Source organism: Durio zibethinus, chromosome 23 (genome assembly GCF_047325235.1).
Source record: "Durio zibethinus cultivar Kanyao isolate XHJ-2024 chromosome 23, ASM4732523v1, whole genome shotgun sequence".
Taxonomy (NCBI): domain Eukaryota; kingdom Viridiplantae; phylum Streptophyta; class Magnoliopsida; order Malvales; family Malvaceae; genus Durio; species Durio zibethinus.
This window is the reverse complement of record NC_143184.1, coordinates 3,295,456-3,315,796: the sequence shown is the minus strand read 5'-3', so window position 1 is coordinate 3,315,796 and position 20,341 is coordinate 3,295,456. Positions and strand designations below refer to the sequence as shown.

The following is a 20,341-nucleotide window of genomic DNA, read 5'->3' as shown; positions in this document are numbered from 1 at the left end:
TTTTTTTTCACTATATACCCAAATCGTAATGATGTGGAAGAAGGTCAGAACTCAGAAAAGAGTACTAAACACGTTCAATGTTATTACGTTGTGGTGAAGTTAAGGTAAAGTGATCAAAGAAATAGGTGACATTCAACTAGGAAAAAAAAAAAAAAAACACAGTCTCTCTCTCTCTCTCTCTGAAAGAAAAGTTATAGGCCTGAGCCTGCGTATTGACCCTTGACGGTCCCAAAAAAACTGTTTAGAGTTTTGTTTGAATGGTGTCATTGGATACCTTACTTTGGAAACTTTTATTACATTCCTGTGATTTAAGACTACCCTTGGTGTCTGTCTTCTTATCCCACCCTGTGACTTTGTCCCCTTCTTTAAAAACATTTATTCTTATTTCCTTAAATTACTGTTATTACTTGGTACCTTCACGGATTCAGTTCATAACCATGAGATATGCAAAATCATTTTATTAAGTAGTCAGATTGTCAGTGGTCACTGACTTTTGTTCTCCATGTTGTTTTGTTGAAGCTAAGTATAAAATTTGAGACCGGATTCTTGTCTGGTTTTACTGTTTCCTTTAATTAATCTAATAATCATGATGTTTGAAAATATTTTCATAATTTCGTCTGAGACATTAGCTCGTGAAGGTGGAATCATATTAGGAGTAGACTTTCTGACATGGGATAGTATATATATTTTTTGGAACGTTATACGGTAATAAAAATATGGTTAAAGGGAAGCCTAAAAATTTATCCGAGAGGATTTTTTCTCTAGAATGCAGTTCTTTTGCCAAGGCAAAAGAAGCAATTCAGACATTCAGTAAATGTTTCCCATAAAAAAAATTCTCTTAAAAAAAAAAAGAGGAAATAAAAGGGAGTCGAAAGCCATGAGTCATGAAGGAGATGCGGGAAATGATTTTTAGGGCATACTAAGGGCCAATCAAATGGAATTTGTTTTAGGTTTTGCTTTAGGGGTCAAACGACCAAACCCTGATTCATGAAGAGAGAAAGTAAGGTGGTCCCTGCTTCCAAAGCAAGCGGCAGTGAGTTCACCATCACCAAGCCAACTGGGTTTAACTACTCGGTTACCGGAGCGCTGGTAGCTGGCAGGCTCCTCTCTAACTGGTCAAGCCTGTTTCAATCAATCTAGCAAAGCCATGTGTTAACATTAAAAAAAAAAATTTTGACCACCTTTTTTTTATTTATTTAACAATGAATTTGGAATTACTGAATTAGTGATTCCAAGGACCATGCTCTATAAGATACGGAACGGCTAACCTAACAGACAATTTGGATAGAACAAACGACGCCGTTGCTCTTGTAAATTATAATGCTTTCCCTGACATAAACTAATATTCCTTTCCAAAATCAATACTTCTGTTGTATTGTCTTTTATCATTATCAGCTTGTTTTTGTTTTGTTTTATGGATAGTTATATCCTGCCTTCAATTTATCAGCTTGTTTTTGTTTATATCCAGCCTTATATTTATCAGTTTATGTATATAACAAACTACAAGTAAAAAAAACAAAATCAGAAAAAGAAGGAAACAAATTTACCAATTCCCTATTTTTAATGAAGATTATGATTTATGAAAGAGGTTTTTTGTTTTTTGTTTTTTTTTTTTTCTTTTTACGGATTTTACGAATTAAGTAAGATTGTGATCACAGAAATAGGGAAATGGATGGACAGAGAGGTAGAGAGAGAGAGAGAGAGAGTTTATCCATGATGCCTCAGCTCATGCAATACTTTTAATCCGTGTGTATCTCTTCCAACCCAAACCCCATCTAAAAAAACTCACTCATTCTACGGCGAAAGTTCCTTCTATCAATGTTTTCAAAATAGAAACCAGCAGACAGAAAATGTTTTCAATATAAAAACCAACCAGCAGACAGAGAGAAGCAGTGTATAGAGCAGGAAAGACAGAGGGAAATAATGGAACAAGTGACGCAATAAGAGGGACCTACTGCTTAATTTTTGACGGACAAAAACCGTCACTTTCAATGATTTTTCATTGGTGGTGGTTCTGTTAATTGCCCAAATCTAATCATCCTCTCTGAGATCTTATTCTTGATCAGAAGAAAGAAAAAAAAAATCCTCTACGCTTGCTCTACCATTGCCTTTCTTTTATTTTTGATCAAATAAAAAAGGAGAGCAGTGGTTTTTGTGACAACTGCGAACTGTCTTCTGAAAGGAAAATTGTAGATCTCATTATATGAAGCCATTTTTCAGTGTGAGTTGTTTGATCATTGCTTTTCTTTAGACTTTTTGTTTTATTGTTTTGAGTTTTTATTTTTCTCTATTTGAGTGAGTTTTAATTTGTTACTAGTCTTTCTACTACAACACTAAGTTCTTGTTCTGTAACAGGATCTTAACAAAATGTTCAAAATATGCTAAATTCTTTTGCACAAGTTACTGATTAAAGCAATTGTGGGATTTAAATCAGCAAAAATGTTTTTTTTTTTTTTTTTATCTTTTATGAGTGCGCTAGACTACTAGTGGTTGTGAGTAAACGCAATTTGCTTCTTACATTTTTGATTCGTTGTGGCTTCTGTTTGCTTAGTTCCCCTTTTTGTAAATTGCAGTTCAGTTTATTACTTTTCTATGCAATCTGTGAGTCACAAATTATCCATGACTTGGTTAATAAAGTTAATCCCTCCCTACTTTTGCATGTTTCTCTTTACCTATTTTCAGGTTCTTTTGATTCTCATTACTGTTAATCTGGCTTTCGTTTTCTTTTATTTCAACTCTGAGTTTGTTAAATGGCCATACTTGTCTAAATTACTTAATTAGTAAATTGCCCATATCTACTTATCACGGTCAATCAGGAATAACTGAAGAAAAAAGGGGAGGTGAAGTTGTTTAAACTGATTTAACATTCATGATCAATTCTAAAAACATTTCATTTCAGCTGGTGGATGTGCTTCTAGTGCTTGTATTTTTCAGTCATGTTACATGGGCTGTCAATGGCACCTCACATTGCAAACAGACGGACTCAAGGGTGATTCGGCCTCACAGTGTCAGTATTACCGAATTTGGGGCAGTTGGAGATGGTGTCACTATCAATACGATAGCGTTTCAGAATGCCATCTTCTACCTCAATTCATTTGCTGACAAAGGTGGGGCCAAGCTTTTTGTCCCAGCTGGCCGGTGGTTGACAGGAAGTTTCGATCTCATCAGTCACCTAACTTTGTGGTTAGATAAGGATGCAGTAATTCTTGGATCGAAGGTAAGTCCCTTAACAACTTACTTCAAAAAGAACATTTACCCATAAGATGTGAAAAAGAACATTGCATCATAGTCGCATGGTCTTTCTTGTGATCCCCTTCTGGCTAGAAGTTTTGTGGTATATGGGATTTCATCTGTTGTTAAAATGCTATATGTAATGAATGGTTGATGCTGGAGAATATGCATTCAGCTATTTGTAAGTAAATCAATGCTTATATGGTGAACGTACTAATTTAATAATGCGAGAATAGCATCTCATTTGTGATCATCGATGCATACTGCTAGTCTATTAGATATCTTTCTGTCTATGCCCCAAAATCAACTGAGCATTTCCATCAGTTGTAAGCCTAGCACCCTAGATGCTTTCTTATTATCACATATTATAAAACAGCATAGCTTCTGTTGTTTCAGAATTCTGATGATTGGCCAGTTGTTGATCCTCTGCCTTCCTATGGCAGAGGTAGGGAGTTACCTGGTGGAAGGCATCAAAGCCTCATATTTGGCCGCAATTTGACTGATGTAATCATAACAGGTTAGTAACATCGATGAAAAATCATCTTCCATAAGCATTTTATTTCTCTTGTTTATGCCACTGGTTCTGCATGCAGGTGATAATGGAACTATTGATGGCCAAGGCAGTGTTTGGTGGAACTGGTTTAGAAGTAAAACTCTGAAATATACTCGGCCCCATCTGGTTGAGCTGATGAACTCAACTAGCGTTGTAATCTCAAACTTGACTTTCTTGAATTCTCCATTTTGGACCATCCACCCAGTATACTGCAGGTTTGTAGTCTTCGTTAATATTAGCATGCTCTTCCTTGAATGTTTTAAATTGTTTACATTACCATTTTTAGAACAGAGCTGTCAAGAGGGAAAGCAACTATCGATTAAGTTGAGGCTTTTATTTTCTCAATGAACAGCCATGTCATAGTCCAGAATGTCACAATCCTAGCTCCTCTGGATTCACCAAACACGGATGGGATTGATCCAGGTGAGTTCTACATGCTAACACCTTTAATGATTGCATGTTGAAAGAAATTAAGGCTGTAACACCTTTAAATTTACCAAATTTTGGAATACACAATATCCTACTTCATAACACCTTTTTGTAATGAAGTTTAATCAACATTCTTATGTCTATTTTTCCCCGTTTGCCAAGTTAACCTCTCACATCTTTCTTACTGATATGTTTGAATACATTCAGATTCTTCTGATGATGTTTGCATTGAAGACTGTTATATTAGCACTGGTGATGATCTAATTGCCGTCAAAAGTGGGTGGGATGAGTATGGCATTTCATTTGCTCGCCCCAGCGCAAATATTACAATCCACCGGCTTACGGGACACAATCGAAATGGCTCTGGGATTGCAATTGGAAGTGAGATGTCTGGAGGTGTTTCTGAAGTTTATGCAGAAAACCTCTATTTTTTCAATTCAAGCACAGCTATTATAATAAAGACAGCTCGTGGAAGGGGTGGCTATGTGAGAAATATCTGTATATCAAATGTTACCTTGGTTGGTGTAGACACAGCTATAAGGTTCAATAGTAATTTTTCTCAGCATCCAGATGAGTTTTATGATCCAAATGCTCTCCCTGTAATAGAAAGGATTACTGTTAAAGATGTCATAGGAGAGAATATAAAAGTTGCGGGCCTCCTCAAAGGCATAGAAGGTGACATTTTCCATCATATTTGCTTACTGAATGTTGCTCTGAATGTAACCTCAGATCCATGGAACTGCTCATATATTCAAGGATACTCTGCTTTGGTTTCCCCAGAAACTTGTGAACCTCTGAAGGAAAGTATCTACCCCAACCATTCTTTAGATTGTTTTCATCTATCAAATCATTTGTGGAGTTCAGGTAATCAAAACAGAGGTTCTTGGTTGCTTTCTAGGTAAATAGTGGAAACATAGCATTTGCTTTACAGTGAAACCACCTTCTTTCATGAATTTTGAATTTTTAGTTGGAATTTTGATTCTTGGCCATTTTTCAATACAACAGCCCATCACCTCGCTAAGGAAATGATGCCCGACATAAGAAGTTGATTGGAGTGGCTGATATGTGGTTCCTGACCTGTAAGATGGTGTTTAGATTTTTTTTTTCTTTGTAACTTTGTGTGCAGTAACAAATAATTGAGTTATTTGTCAGAAAAATGAAAATAGAAGGCTTTTTTTGAGCCTTCAACTTTGGTTTGTTATACTCTGAAATGCGAATGGATTAAATTTTGGTATGTTACCTAGAGCAAATTATTCAAAAGCCCAATGAAAACAGACTTTTCATGTGCTGTGTAATTGCTTGAGTTGCCTTGGCGTGATTGTGGCCTATCTTGTCTGTTTCCTGGAAAGTTACATCGTTTGTATGAAAAGGAAAGGCAATTTCCGTACTTTTGAAGGATATTTAGAAGTGCTCAAGTAAGACCACATGTTACACCTATGTCTTTGGTTTTGTACCATAAACGATTCTTGTCATCAATGCATGTACTAGGTTAGATGCAAGTTTTTCAACTGTATTTGTATTCATCAATTTCAAGAGAACTTAATTTTAGTATGTAAAAGTTGAAAAAAAAAATGAAATACAATTATAAATAGAGTTGGGGATCGGGTTTGGAATGAGTTTTGTTTGCTTCAAATTCGATTCGATTTTATACATTATTAAATTTAAATTTGATTTTACTTGAATTTTTTTTATTTTTTCATATTCGAATTTGATTCGAAATTATATAAATTGTATTTGATTTTATTTGAAATTAATAAAATATTATTTTATAAAATATAAAATATTATTTTTTAAATATAAATATTTAAAAATATCATTATATAAATATATATAAATAAAAAATTAAATAATTAATTAAAAAATATTTTTTTATATAATATCAAGTCGGATTTATCTGAATTTGATCTTATTCGAAATCCGAATTTCAAAAAAAAAAATCAAACTTATAGGATCGGATTGGATTAAAATCATGGATTAAATTGCCGACCTTACTTATAAATCTAATGAGATCAGAGCCTTGAACTAGCCAATGAATCTTTCTCAGAGCTAAGAACCTTAAAATTCAAACGTCTTTATCTTGGAGATGCCTCACTGCCATCTTTTTTTATAACAGAACATAAAACCTGCCTCGAAATGAATGTTTCAAGCTCCCTGGAAACCTCTGTTAACTTCAAATCGAAATTGCTCCTATATTTTTCTTTTGGTGACGGAATCACACTGGAGAACATGGTAGGTGAGCCAGAAAATCGACGCCTTGGGCTTGCAAACCATCTTGGTGAACCAGGAAGCCTGCTTTTGGAAATGAGAGGCGGTGGTGTTGCTGTTCCTGAGGCCATATTTCTTTCTAGATTAATTAATGGGCCATGTTTTGTCTCCAATGGTAACGGCTTCAATGGATCAAGTTCCACCGCTGGCTTTTGTTTCATAAGCCTTTCTCTAGCCTTCTCTGCTGCTAGAAGAGCTTTCTCCCTACTCAGATATATCAGTTTCCATGGGTCAATGCTTACATGGAAGCCTTGTTTCTTGCTGGTTAAGGTGGAAGCTTCTGGATCTCCATCAATTCTTATGGACACTCGTGATGGGTTCTGAAATTGAATTGACCAGTAAGATAGGCCTGCTCAAATTCTTTAGATAAAATTTAAGATGGGATGTCTTGTATATATTACCTGAGTTCTCTGTCCTCTGCATATAAGCCTTGACAACAATGTTGGTTTTTCAGGTGAATCAAAATCAGAGCTATCATCTGACGAGATATCTGAGTTTTCAAACGGGTCTATTGTAAATTGGTTCTCCTCTTTCAATGCCAGTATATAATCATATGTTCTCATTCCCTGTAACAAGAATCGAAACATACTATTGAGACTGGAAAGGAACTAAATAACTCAAGTCTTTATAGCAACAAGCCATGGGCATCGGTTCCAGTATCCAAACCTTCATCACTACGTCCATGGCCTTTGATACAGCAAGATATGACACAGCTCAACTTGAGAGCACTAATTCACAAACAACCAAAGTCCTTGGATTTATTTAAAACTTCTAATTAACCATATTTTAGCATATGGGTAGTATATCAACATAATAATATATCACAATGGTCAAATTGCTAGCACAGGCTAAAATAATAGAAGTGGAAAAGTTCATTAAGGGGGCTTTGAAAACATAAGGTATGCAGAGATAGTGACAATTCGAATCCTCAGCTGAGGAAACCGCAAGGAAATTTTCTTCAAGGACAGGGGAATTGACAGATAACAAGTGCATGCCAAAGTTTCTGATACATTGTGACGTTCTCGGAATTGTTATAATTCTAAATGTCATAGATCCATAAATCTATAACTATCGGAACCATATCACATCCCGGATCTGATGAAATAGGATGAATTGAGACAGTATTCCAAACATTCATGATCTGGATATGAATGAGGCGAATGACTTCATTTTTTTTATTTTTTAATTAATAAAAATAAACACTCCGGACAGATCGTGGTGTCTACAGTAAATGGGGTACAATATCAAAACGACAGAAAATTTCCTAAATTTCTTAACTTTACAGCGTAAGATTTGCAACTTGCAAGATGATTTTCTAGTACCAAAGGGAATGACAATGAAGTGACAATGGAATGAATGACTCCCATCAGAACCATTTCTTTTCTTGTAAACTGACCACATGGAAAGAGCCTCATTTCATACGCAAAAAGTTACAGTGGAGATGTTGAAGGAAGCAAGTGATGGGAAACTTGAGGTGGAAACGACCATAAGCAGATATCGTGTGCCTAACCAAACAGATATGGTATCATATTTTTTCTAACTACTCCGTTATGTTTTGCAAAATAGTCCAAAGAAGGAAGCTATAATTACTTACCTTTCTTATCAGAACTACATGAAAGAAGAAAAGCTGTCCCATTGCTGCCGAACCATAGGCAGTAAACAAAGCCAACAAAATCTGTAATATTTTCAAGAGTTAAAATAAATACATACCAGAATTTGTGATCCAAATAAACTTCAATAAGAGATAATATTTTTACTGTTATTGTGGCAAGAACTTCTCTAGGGAACTCTATATATAGCCTTTTCTCCAGCTCCTGCTCTATTCCCTTCTTATCTGCAAAGCACCTGATAAATATGGCAATAGTAGTTCCACCTTCTAGGATTAGCTGTAATAGTAACGATTTGATGATAGTCAGGGTAATAGAATTACCTTAGAATTTGAAGCCTTTTTGGAGATAAAAGTAGGGGCATTATGAAATTGATCTCTAACAATTGAAAGACGTAGAAAACCACTTACCATTAACAAGACAAAAATCATTAGAAGAATGAATGTTGTATAATTTCTTTTCCCTACACAGTTGTTCAGCCACTGACATAAAACGAGCAATTCTACATCAATACAGATTAATTGCTTCTCATATAGACTGCAAACTGAAAAAGGAAACCAAAAGAAAATTAAAAAAATCCAAGGCCAAAATTTGAAAGGAACCCCGGCCCTTACCCTGCAATGGTGATCAAAACCTTCAACACACCGGTTGCAAGTCCTACAGTGCTTGCTATGTTTTTTCACCTAAGATAAAGCAGAGAAAGTTGTAAAAGACAAACTACAAGGCCCAAAGGAAAGAACCGTTTTTTTCTTTTGAGAAAGAAAAAAAAAAAGAATTGCTACTAGAACAAAGGCAAACCTCAAAATCACAAAGAGAACAATAAGAGATGTCGCCCTCTTTAAGGTCAGGTGAAATTGCATCATCTTTCATGACGAGGGGAAATGGTAGCAATGGTTCCATTTGGATATCGGTTTTCCATGGATCCAGATATTTCCTCCTTATAAAAGTCCTAAGAATCTTCTTCTCCAACCGCCTAAAAAACCTTACAACAATCTGGGTCAATATGAACCCATAATTTAGCTTCAGAATCCCTTTAGATTTGCCTCTTTTTTTCTTCCTAGAGCTGATTTTATCAGTAGGATCAATAGCAGTACACCTAATAAACAGGAACATAACTGAGAGTGCCTGGAGTTGGAAAAGCAAATTGACAGCCTATTAATTTAATTCCCAGCGAGTTTAGGCTATAACAACAATAAAAAGAAAAAGTTTACAGTTTTACTTTGAGAAGATTACCACAAAGGAAAAGATAGTTGTGACAGTGATTTCAGCAATTCTGTTTCCAAGCAAGAGGCCTAAAAATGTATAAAAGACCACAACTAGAAAACTATATACTGCCATTCCCACCATCTGCAAATCCAACATTTTCGATCCAACATAATCATCAGAAATTTAAGACAAAAAAAGGGTCTAAGTGTGACATTTACCTGTAAAGGGTGGAGAGGTCGCTGCCAACCATGGCGTCTCATGATCCTCATGGTCTTAAACTTTTCAGCTTTTGAAACCAAACAACAACAGAGTTTTTTGGGTGTTAAGCTAATCCAAATCCATGGAATGTGCTTCGTGGTGTTTTGTGTTTTTTAATGTTTTCTTGAAGCTCACGCTTAGCTTGAGAAAACATCTTCGGCTGTAACGGTCGAATTCTGATAAGGCGGTTTGAAATTTGAACGGCGATTCTGGATGTTGATTTAGCCCCATCTGACGGCCATGAGTTCGTCATCATTGTTTCTTTTCCACGTTTAGGTGCCCGAAAAGACACTGTGTGGGGCCATTCCATGGGCCGCCAGCCTTAATGTGCAATGGGTGGGTCTGAAAAGATTTAACCCACTAAACCCAGACTTTATGAGGCTGTTTAGGGCTAAGTAGTCAAGACAATGGGGTTTTTCTGAAACGGAGTAGGGGAAGTTTGGCAGCACCCATGAGTTCCTCCAAACTCTTCAGTGAATTACTTCTAAACTAACGAAGAAAGCGCAACGCCGAACGGCCGAAGAATCGCTGAAGAATCTGGAGGAACTCAAGGTTGGCACCAAAGGTGAAGTACTTTCTGACTTTAAAGCTGTTGCCTGTTGTAGGCTTATTTTTCTTCGTTTGTCCTGAAGACGATCCTTGTATATATATATATATATATATATATATATATATATATAATCGCACCTTCAAACTGAGCTTACTAGAATCCCATGATGTCTCTCAGGTGCAACTGGCGAATGTTTTTTGGATGAGAACAAATCCAAAGAGCCATGCATGGTTGAAACTGGCGTTTTTTCTGGTTGAATTCGTTATAATCCAAAGGAGATTCATTGAACTTGGACAGTACTGGGATGGTGCTTTATTCTTCTTATGGGTGAAACTTGTAAGGAAACGGAATCTTATCTGCACTGACAACTATGTGTGCATTTTACAGTGTGTTGCAGAAATCTTTGTCCCAAGTTGATGAAAACGTGTAAAAGAAATAAGTTTTCTAACGTAACCCTAGTTTTTTCAACATAGGCATTAGGCAGGGCTTGCTCTCCTGAGTCCTGATTGGTTCGTACTCATCCTTTAGCTGCTACTGCTCCTCGTATTGGCTAGCTAGAGTCAGAATTAGTAGGCGAGAAACATAAATATGATCTCTTTTTGGGTACGAAACAGAGAAGTGTCAGTCCGTTGAACTCAATCGGTGATCGGGGTCAAATGCGCAATCTGTAGTTATTGTTTTTAAATTATCAAATGTGATGTATTTTATTTTAGTTTGAGAAGTTGGATAGTTTATTTATTTTAAATTTAAAAAAAAAAATCAATATGTTAAAATATGAATCTACGAAGTGGAGGAGGAAAATAATTAAGATGCACGGAAAAGAAATAAAAAAAATACTGAAATTATCTTTTTAATCCCTATTTATTTGGTTTAAAAAAAAAGAAATTAAGTACTTCTTTATGACTATTATAGGTGCCATGTAACATTTTTTTAAAGTGCCCCATGCTCAACGTAGCATACTTAATCCTTAGATTTTTTTTTTTTAAGAAGTTAAATTGTCACCTTCTGCCTCTTACGGTAAAACCAATATTAGTGGATTTACTTTATCCCGAGGTTTTTTCCTTTATATAGAAAAATTTTTCACTTTAAAATTGGTTTTTTTTTGCATTAATTTTTAATTTTTGGGCTTGAATTAAATTATTTCGATATTATTATGGACTAAATTGAATTATCAAGATTCTGTTAATATTTTTCCAATGAGATAGAAACGTTCAGAAAACGATTCTGATTAATGTGAGACCTAGTAAACTCCCTTATCTCAAAATTTTAAAGGCATAATTTTTTTTCTAGGTATCATGTACTACACTACATGTAATAACTCATACTCCCTCTAATATTCTTGGACAATATCAAACATCTGAAATTGATGGATTAAGTTAATTTTGAGTGTAAAGTACTGATCATGTGGAAAAATCTAATTAATTCCATTAATTTCCCTTACGTCTAATCCAACCAAAAATAGAATTGGTTGCTACATTAATCCTTAAATAACTAAAATAAAAACCTATAATATGATAATTCTGCAAAAGTTATATAAAGTACCCCTTTCCCCATACATGTATATGTCTTCATAAATAAAACATTATTTTAATTAAGTACGAAAGCAAAATCATCTCCAACACAAGAAATACTTTAAATTTGTTCACGAATTCATTTTTACACCCCACTCTAAGCTTTTCCTATGCTTATATACTGCATGTGACAACATATAATATTCTCTACAGTGAAAAGTATAGCCATATTTTGATTGAAAAGACCGTGATTAATATTGGGTTCTGAAATATTTTCTTATGGCTATAGACATTCGGAACCGCGAAATTGCAACTGCAAGCCCAAACCCACCAACCAATCAATATACTGTTGTTGATCAAAAGAGTTGATAGGAATTTGTCTATATATAACCCTGCGGTGGTACGTCAAAGCTTGCTCTGTATATTCTGCTGATCTGATCATCATATTGGATAGCCTGGAACTGCCGGTTAATATGATCATAAAACAGATGGGCTCCTTCTCTCGGGCTGCGTAATAATACCTAGCAAAAGCTTATGCAAGAAAATGATAAATATCCTGAGCATGCCAAGACCCAAAATTTAATCACCCTTGGCTAGTTAGTGGAGAAAGTGGTGCAAGACTGTGGAAGCTGTGGTGATCCTGGAAGACGAGGCGCCCCATTGGAGGAATTGTTATTTCCACCGTTGTTGCTTGGCGATGCTGCCATAATTGTCGAAATAGCTGCAGCTAAGGCTGCGGTGAAATTTGGATCCGAAGCAAGGGCTGCTGTAACAGTTTCAACCATAGAAGCAGGACGTTGCCCTAACTGCATTACCGGCAATGCAGATAGCTTGTTAGGAGCGAACAGAGGGTGCCCTAAAAGCTGCGGATAACCGTGCAAAGGTAACGGAAATGTAGCTGTGGAAGGCGGGGGACGTAAGAATGGAACGGCATTTGGGCCCTGACTTAAATCAAGGGTTATGGTGGGAAACGGGGCGGAGGCAGATAGGGTGGCCATTGTTGAAGCATATGGCAAGGAAGGGAAGTAGCCAGAACTTGGTAGGCCATCCTTGCTTGTGGTTGAACCTGATAGCAGCATGGCTGCTGCAGCTGACGTAGTGTTAGCCATAGCTGTGGCTGCTGGTGGAAGAGGGTGATTATGATTTCCTTCATATGTTGTTATGAGAATGCCTCTATCCTCCGCACATCTTTGAACCTGTCAAAAAATAATGTAAGGCTTTAAGTAGTTGGAGGTTTCAAATTAATCGGGCCATTTTACTATCCTCCTTGTTTCAAAAAAGAAAATTTAGAAGAAAAAGACGAGCACCTGCTTACGGACTGGGCAGCCAACAGCCATGGTGCAACGATAGTAGGCGCGTGGACAAGGGTTACCCTTGGCCATCTTTTGACCATATTTCCTCCATTGACATCCATCGCTTATCTGCACCACAGAAAAATAAGACGGCCGGGGATCCATCATTTCCACATATTCTCTTTAAAGTTTTTGCAAATAAATCTTGAGGTAAAATTGTACAGTAGTACTATATAGTACTTACCGAGGGAGCTTCTGATCTCGTTCGAACCGACACTCTGGCCTTCCTGAAAGGAACTTCAGAGACTTGCTCTTCACTCTTTGACTGATCTACCTTTGGACTTTTGGGCGAACCCTCCCTGGTTTGAGACGTCTGATCAGTACCATTTTCAACAGAAGCGTGCCTTCCTGGAATTTGAATCATTTGATGGTCGCGTTTCTTTGACTCGATTTCCACAGTGTTTGTTGGGGATGCTGACAATTCTTGGGTCTTGTCGTCAGATGCCGAAGGTCCACTGACATCTAATGCTGCCGATGGCCGTGGGTCCATTAATTGTTGGACTGACACTATGAGACTTGGCATGCCATTCACGGCATCCTTCTGTTTGAAAACCATCTCTTTGATTAGCCGTAACCGTGATAATCGTCAATGAGAAAGAAAAATATTGCTAGGCTTATCAAACAACAAAATGCTCACCCCTCAAACTGGTTTAACGTAAATTCAAAAAATAAGAGAAATGAAAGTACGCGAATAAATAACTAATTATCTTTCTCAAAATTAAGAATCATGGGTTATCCTTATAATCTGTTTTGAAGCACGGAAAGCAAACCTTTTACATATAGGATGTCCACACACTGCACACGAGGGGGTTGCAAAATAAGCCTAATAGACAAGTGGTTGAGCGAACGCCGCCTATTCGATAGTAGTCTTTACTCTAGATATCACTTACAAGGACAATTGGTGGATGGTGAACCATACAGAATCGGGATCCAACTGTTTATGAATTTGATGAAAATTTCACTTTGGAAGATAGGCGGGTTTCCAAAATTCAATGTGATTTTGCATAATAACAAAGGTGGAAACTGATCGATTGGCAAAGATATATTTCCAATCTGATATTTAAAAAAAAGAAGATACGGGATCAAGGAAGCACACTTTCCAATTCAAGTTAAGCACGTTAACCAAATTTTTTTGCCAATAAGATAAGCACAATGAAAAGACATATATCCATATCATTAATGGATAATAAAAACCCTCCCTCCCACTTTGATTTTAACCACATGGCAAACTGATGATGATGATGATATACTCGAATATGTCCGATGTGTTTAATTGAACTTAAATGTTTCACCTGTTCTCTTTGATTTTCAAGCGCCTGTTTTTGCACCGCCATGAATAGTTGACCTTGTAGTTCATTGTAGTTTTTGGTAATCTGATCCAACAGGCCACTCAGTCTCTGATTCTCTTCGTGCAACCTTTCTAACTTGACTTTAAGAGCATTTATCTGAAAACCCAATTTTCCATTTAACAAGTTCAAACTCACAAATCAAAAAGAAATTAAAATAAGAAACAGGATGAAAACGTTTTCCATGAAAAAAGAATCTTTAAAAAACTTACTTCAGCTTTGGGTTTCTCTTCATTAGTTGTTCTTGAAACCCCCTGACTTGAACTGAGAAGATTTAATCCAGTCTGAACAACATATTTTTAGTCAATGAGAAGTAAACTCAAATAGTACTCTATTTAAATTATTCCTATTGCATTATCACACCAGCCAGGTTCAATGGATATATGAACATAAAAAAATATAAAAATTAAATACGTCCGGATAATAATCCAAAACCTTACGTTTACACCCGAATCAAACAAAGAAGATGATCCATTATTAATCTTGCTCTCTTGATGATGATCATGTAATTGATTATTAGTAGCAAAGAAATCCATTTCCTTGGTGTGTGGCTTCACAAGATCGCTAGAATCATCAAGCGTACGATCAGGCACACAAGAATTCTGCCGGAGGAAGTCACCGGAGTGCAAGAGCGTCAATTCTCGACGGTGCTGCTTCTCCATGACTAAAGGAGAAATTAGACGGAGAAAATAAGATAGAGAGAGATCGAAGAGAGGGGTAGTTATGCAGCTTTTTCAAGCTTTCAACAAGAGAGAGAATATTTTCCCTATAGTTATATAATAATATAGTAATAACAATTCAAAAATGAAAAAATCAATGACTTAACTTTAGTGGTGGTCCAGAAATTAAAAAGAAAAGGGGATAATTAAAAAGAAAGAGTAGGCGAACGCTAGCCGTTTTTTTCGTGGGAGATATGACATAACAGTTAATGCAGAAGGCGACGTGGCAAATTCTGGGTACGGTAGGACAAAGCAAGGAGTGAATCGGTGGGGAGACAAGGGAGGGAGACGGATTGTCGTTAAAGATAACGGTGGGATAAAGGATTTTAGTTTGTTACTGTAGAAGAGAAGGATAAGGTACGGGCTGTACACGTGGGGCGTCGTCTTTAGGTCAACGGAGTTGACGGCACGGCTCTTTCTGACGGTGGTTAAGGATAAAAACAAAAAAAAAAAAGAAGAAGGGTGGCCGGGTCGGGTCTAGCCAAGGGAGAATACCTTATCCCACTCACCTATGAAGCCAGGCCCTCACGGCTCTCGTCAATTTTTGGATCGGTCCACAAATCCTTCTCCAAGCTCTAGGAACCCCCCCCCCCCTCCCCTCCTTGGGTGCTAGCTCACCTGGCTCGATCGGGGGAGATTATCAGAATTCACCTTATCATGGTCATCATGATCTCTACCTAAAGAATTTAAATTTAGTTGAGTTTTAATTCTGTGATGAATTTAAAAATTGGGGAAAAAAAATCTATTAAAGATTTTTATTACCACTAAAAGACAAATTTATAATTTTTTTCCTTGACTAATCAGAAGAAAATGCAAAAATCTTAAAGAGGTTAACATGTGTAGGCACAGCGAATGGTGGGAGTGCTTGCCTTCTCTTTCACGAAAAAAAAAAAAAAAAAAACATGGAGGAGACTGAAGACTTGGACTAATATCAACTAGCTATCACAGGTAAGACGCTTGACTCGAGCTCTAGGAGGCAGCAATTACCAAATAGTAGCAAATATGCAGTAATTAAGTACTCCTTACTCTTGGAGTCTATATGTCTCTCTCCAAGTGGATGCATGTTGGTTATTTCCTTTGCATTTGATCAAACAACCGTCGTTATTCTTATTACAAAATTAAAGAAAGCTCTTCTTTTTTTTTTTTTGGTATATAATAGACTAAGATATAAAAAAATGGGAAAAGCATTATAAGTGTTAGGGATTAAACATTAATTTTATTGGAATCCACTTCTTAAAAAAATGGATGAACCATTTAGATTAAACCCATGCTCAAAAAAATTCTTTTGTTTTCATTATTTTGAAGAAAAAACCGAATCTAATTCTTTAAAGAAGAAACGTGAGACTTTATCATTCAATGGTTCGGTAGAAAAGGAGAATTGTCAATTCGTACGCATATGATTTTGTAGCGCTTGGATAATGTTGCCCTAGACTATACTCTCAATCTTCCACCCAAGTTATTTTTGTGTACACGGTACCACAAATTTTAAAATTGACTTTGGCTAATTTTAGTATATATTTAATAATTAATCTAATTGATTGACTAAAAATTTATTAATTAATGTGCAATTACGGATCAGAACGGGCGTCAATAATTTTAACAGCTATCTTGAAAATGGATGGTGGATGGTTGAAATTTTTTATTCATTGGCAATCAATGTGTTTCAATTTCTCAAGTCTTTTTTCATTTCATAAAATTACATATTTCTTGACAAGTTCAATGACGATCTTTAGCAAAACCAAAAAAATAATTGAAACGTGGTAAGGAGTAGTATAATTTTTTTATTGAGCATTGCAAATTTAAAGTTTGATAGAATCTTTTGTTTTTATTTCAAGTACTATTTTTCTACAAATTAACTAATGTTGCATTATATATATAATATGTTCAAAGTTGCTGGTAGAATATCAGGTTTTGAAGCTATGCTTTCCTATTGGCCAGAAAAAAAGACCATTCGCTAAACTAATTAGGAAATTTGATTGAAAAAGTTTATTAAACATTTCTTTAGTGAAAAAAGATGGAATTTAATCTTTTTGTCCTTGATTTAAAAAAAAAAAAAAGAGATACCAAAAATTATAATTCTAGTTAGCCAGTTATGTTATAGCAAAAATTCTTTTATATATACAACTAGATAAATGTACTTACATATAATTTAACATCCTTACTCAATTACTTATAAATTAATTAGTTTTTACAATCATTCTTAATAAGTAATATTTGAATTTTAAATTTTAACACTTACAATTTTTTTTATATATTTTCAAACTGTGATATTTTATGTACAAAAAATTCCTACTCGAGATAAAAATAATTAATTCTCCAAATTTTTATTTAATTAATTACCTAACCTATGTATATTAAACCCGAACTTAAGATCCCTATTGATTTTAAAACAATGGATATATTGCAAGATTGATAATGAATACGTAGTAATTAATTTCTTTAACCAATATAAGTGAAGAATCAATACCTTTGACTCTATACTTGATTCTCCTTTCTCCCATCCATGCCATGAATTAAGACAATGATCCTAGAAACCAGCAACTACTTAATTATTACTAAAGGTTAGTTTAACTTGTTTGAGATTCTTATAGCTGAGTAGCTTCCCCTCTCTTTTGAGCTTGATGCTATATTTCTTTTTTTTTTTTAATTAACACAAATTAGAATTAGAAAACTTACCTAAAATTTGTCTATGAAATTAAAAAAATGACTACGTCTAAAACGTTGTCGTCAGCGTACAGGTATATCTCATATGCTAATTAAAACCATATTTGTATACACAAAATCTCAGTTTAATTAGTCAATATGTGGAAAAGTTTTTTCAATGGTAGAAAGATGCCCCTTTGACACTGGAAACCACAGCTGGAAGCTCCCTCTCTTTGGTTTTATAATATTTAATAAAAAAAAAAACAAGTATTTAAGATCAGATTGTCTCCAGCTTTACACAATCAAACAGGCCAAATCTACTTAAAATATAAATTTTCCATGTGAAGGATTCTTCAAGGCAATGATAAACTAAACAAAGGGTAATCTTCTATTCTTTTTTTTTTTAATATGTCTATTATTTTGAAATTGGAGGCCTTTGGAAGTATTACCAACTTGATCTATTGGCCTACACACCGAACTCAAAGCTGATGTTGATGAATGAAGGTCATTTTTTCAGCTTCCTGGAGGTTTAAATGAAAGCAACATTTTTATTTGTTTAAACTAAGTAATTTGGATCTTTCAAAAGCGTCCTTATCTTTTTCCAAAGAAGAGGGAGACGTGAAATTAAGAAAAGGAATTCTTACAAAGTTTCCAGTCTTTTCATTCACATATAGGTGAGATAAACCATCAATAACCCCTCCTTAAAATTAAAATACTATATGAATCCAAAAGGACAAATATTTTCTGATTATCATCAAGAAACAAACACATCAGCTTAAGTATTCATAAATCAAATGGTTAATTATTAATTACCTGTCAAGCAATTACTCATCATCTCGGTTCACGTGTGATTTGCAGTAGTTATTACTGGCATCCAAAAGAAATCTCCAGTTTTTTTTACACTAATTAATATTCTAATTCATCATTTTTTTTTTTTTGTGATGAACATCAAATTCAGTAGCTGCGGAAGCAAGATTTAAAATTTCAGAAAACAGTTGGATCAAACACAATTTTCTTTTCTTTTCTTTTTTATAAATAAGATATATTATATATATATATGTAATATAGTAGTCTTGTCTAGGTTAATTATATTAGCAGTAGTAGCTAGGCATCTAGATTATAGTTGGTAATAGGAGAAAATGATTCAAGTAATATATCCTAATAATGGGTCGTAGGGAAAGTCACATGCATGGTGCAACGTGAGGTTTCAAAGCCTTTTAGGGTAATTAGAGTCAAAAGAAAATTGAAGCCGAAAGCACATAAAGCTAGAAAGGCGCTTGTACAAGCTGGCTGGCATTGAAAATGCACAGCCACATCCTGGGAGCGGCTAGAAGTAAACCCCCTTTTCTGGATAAAATATGGAGAAACACCTTTGCCCACACGTCCCCTCAAAGCCTAAATCTCATCTATATCGCCTAACCAAAGCCACAAAAAAAAAAAAAAAAGGGAATCGTGCTTCCCGTGTGCACTACCTTATCTTTTATTTGTTGCTTTATATCTATTACTGACATCTCCTTTATAAAGTAAATTTATAAACCCTAAAACCCGCGCTAGAATCCCCCACTTCTCACGCACGATTGGATTAACTGCCCCGCCCTGCAAACATTTGTATGTTTGGCCCTCCGCCTCTAACTTTTAGATCAACTTACGTTCGCATGACGTTTACATACATCTGTACAACACACTAGACTCTAACTAAACATGTAAATATCATTACTGTCTTTGATCTGATCAATTCATGTTATTGTATTTGTAATGTCATAATCAATTTTCTAGAACGAATGAAGTTTCATGTCAAGAATTGTTCATTAGTTTTCTTTTCTTTGTAACCCCGATCTATTACATTAATCAAAATAAAAATTTCATCAAATGTTTTTTTTATTGCAATTAAATGGAGAATTAATGATTAATGACATCAATTTATAGCTAATTCAAATTAATATCTAATTTATTAAACTAATTTAACATTGTAAAGGATTACAAAAATGTTTGTTGGACTTCATCATTTCCAATTTTTGTAGAAAATGAAGTTCAGGGAAAAAGAAAAGAAATGAAGAGACCTACACTGAAGTGGTTACGAGTACATGTTGTGTAAAGTTGGTTCCGTGTAAAACTCAGCCTAGTTGACGGAAACTGACAAAGAGATCTTTTCCGTTTTTCCGTCCGTTTTAGCTTTTGTTGTCATTTTCTTGTTGCAAATGGGAGGCTTGACTTTGTTTTATCCCAAAAATCACGTTCTCTCTTGGGACCAAACTTTAAGGGATTATTAATTGGCTAATCAAATGGGCCAATCTCCTGCTAGGAACTTTGAAAATGGGGCGACTTCCGAAAGGGAGAGAAAGAGAGAGAAAGAGGTACCAACAACAAAGACATCGGTGATGATCAAAGGCTAGTGTTTCCATTTTCCTCTTTCAAGCTTGTAGACTTTGAATCCCCCTCTCTCCTCTTGTTTTGTTCTTTAATAATTGAAAATTTTTCAATCCCTCTCCCTCCCCCTTTCCCTCTCCCTACTTATTTTGTTTGGGTATGTGGAAAAAGGGTAATGGGATGAGGATGTGACTCACCTAACCTAGTCCTCAATTTTTTCTTTCAGCTCAGCTTAATTAGGCTTGAGCAACAGAGAACCAAAGTAAAAGAAATAAATATTGGTGGTAGAGTACCCTTTCATGTA

General features: G+C 35.3%; 3 protein-coding genes across 9 annotated transcripts; 1 reads left to right on the top strand and 2 right to left on the bottom strand.

Annotated features, from left to right (window-relative positions):
* Window positions 1-1,646: 1,646 nt before the first annotated feature.
* Window positions 1,647-5,452, top strand: LOC111313371 (putative polygalacturonase). Of its 4 annotated transcripts, none has more exons than XM_089752705.1 (8): window positions 1,647-2,221; window positions 2,900-3,217; window positions 3,628-3,748; window positions 3,825-3,999; window positions 4,137-4,207; window positions 4,421-4,888; window positions 4,994-5,077; window positions 5,219-5,452. In XM_089752705.1, the coding sequence occupies exons 1-8, from the start codon at window positions 2,204-2,206 to the stop codon at window positions 5,260-5,262; spliced, it is 1,299 nt and encodes a 432-aa protein (XP_089608831.1). In that variant the 5' UTR covers window positions 1,647-2,203; the 3' UTR covers window positions 5,263-5,452. The 4 variants fall into 4 exon arrangements, with proteins under 4 accessions (XP_089608831.1, XP_089608830.1, XP_022769775.1 ...); XM_089752704.1 differs by having other exon boundaries at window positions 4,994-5,111; XM_022914040.2 differs by having other exon boundaries at window positions 1,654-2,221; window positions 4,421-5,077.
* Window positions 5,453-6,187: 735 nt separating this feature from the next.
* Window positions 6,188-10,219, bottom strand: LOC111314020 (protein S-acyltransferase 18-like). 3 transcript variants are annotated; one of them, XM_022914982.2, is made up of 10 exons: window positions 9,685-10,219; window positions 9,510-9,577; window positions 9,319-9,432; window positions 8,884-9,210; window positions 8,700-8,768; window positions 8,496-8,567; window positions 8,236-8,364; window positions 8,073-8,153; window positions 6,880-7,044; window positions 6,188-6,798 (listed from the first exon to the last, which is right to left on the bottom strand). In XM_022914982.2, exons 1-10 carry the CDS (start codon window positions 9,857-9,859, stop codon window positions 6,286-6,288), a joined length of 1,713 nt encoding a protein of 570 aa, XP_022770717.1. In that variant the 5' UTR covers window positions 9,860-10,219; the 3' UTR covers window positions 6,188-6,285. The 3 variants fall into 3 exon arrangements, with proteins under 3 accessions (XP_022770717.1, XP_022770720.1, XP_089609236.1); XM_022914985.2 differs by lacking the exon at window positions 9,319-9,432 and having other exon boundaries at window positions 8,884-9,078; window positions 9,685-10,214; XM_089753110.1 differs by lacking the exon at window positions 9,319-9,432 and having other exon boundaries at window positions 8,884-9,181; window positions 9,510-9,827.
* A 1,443-nt stretch (window positions 10,220-11,662) lies between these two features.
* On the bottom strand, window positions 11,663-15,055 carry LOC111314021 (putative WRKY transcription factor 47). Of its 2 annotated transcripts, none has more exons than XM_022914986.2 (6): window positions 14,749-15,055; window positions 14,521-14,592; window positions 14,255-14,407; window positions 13,147-13,503; window positions 12,918-13,031; window positions 11,663-12,806 (listed from the first exon to the last, which is right to left on the bottom strand). In XM_022914986.2, exons 1-6 carry the CDS (start codon window positions 14,968-14,970, stop codon window positions 12,204-12,206), a joined length of 1,521 nt encoding a protein of 506 aa, XP_022770721.2. In that variant the 5' UTR covers window positions 14,971-15,055; the 3' UTR covers window positions 11,663-12,203. The 2 variants fall into 2 exon arrangements, with proteins under 2 accessions (XP_022770721.2, XP_022770723.2); XM_022914988.2 differs by having other exon boundaries at window positions 13,147-13,500.
* Window positions 15,056-20,341: the final 5,286 nt, after the last annotated feature.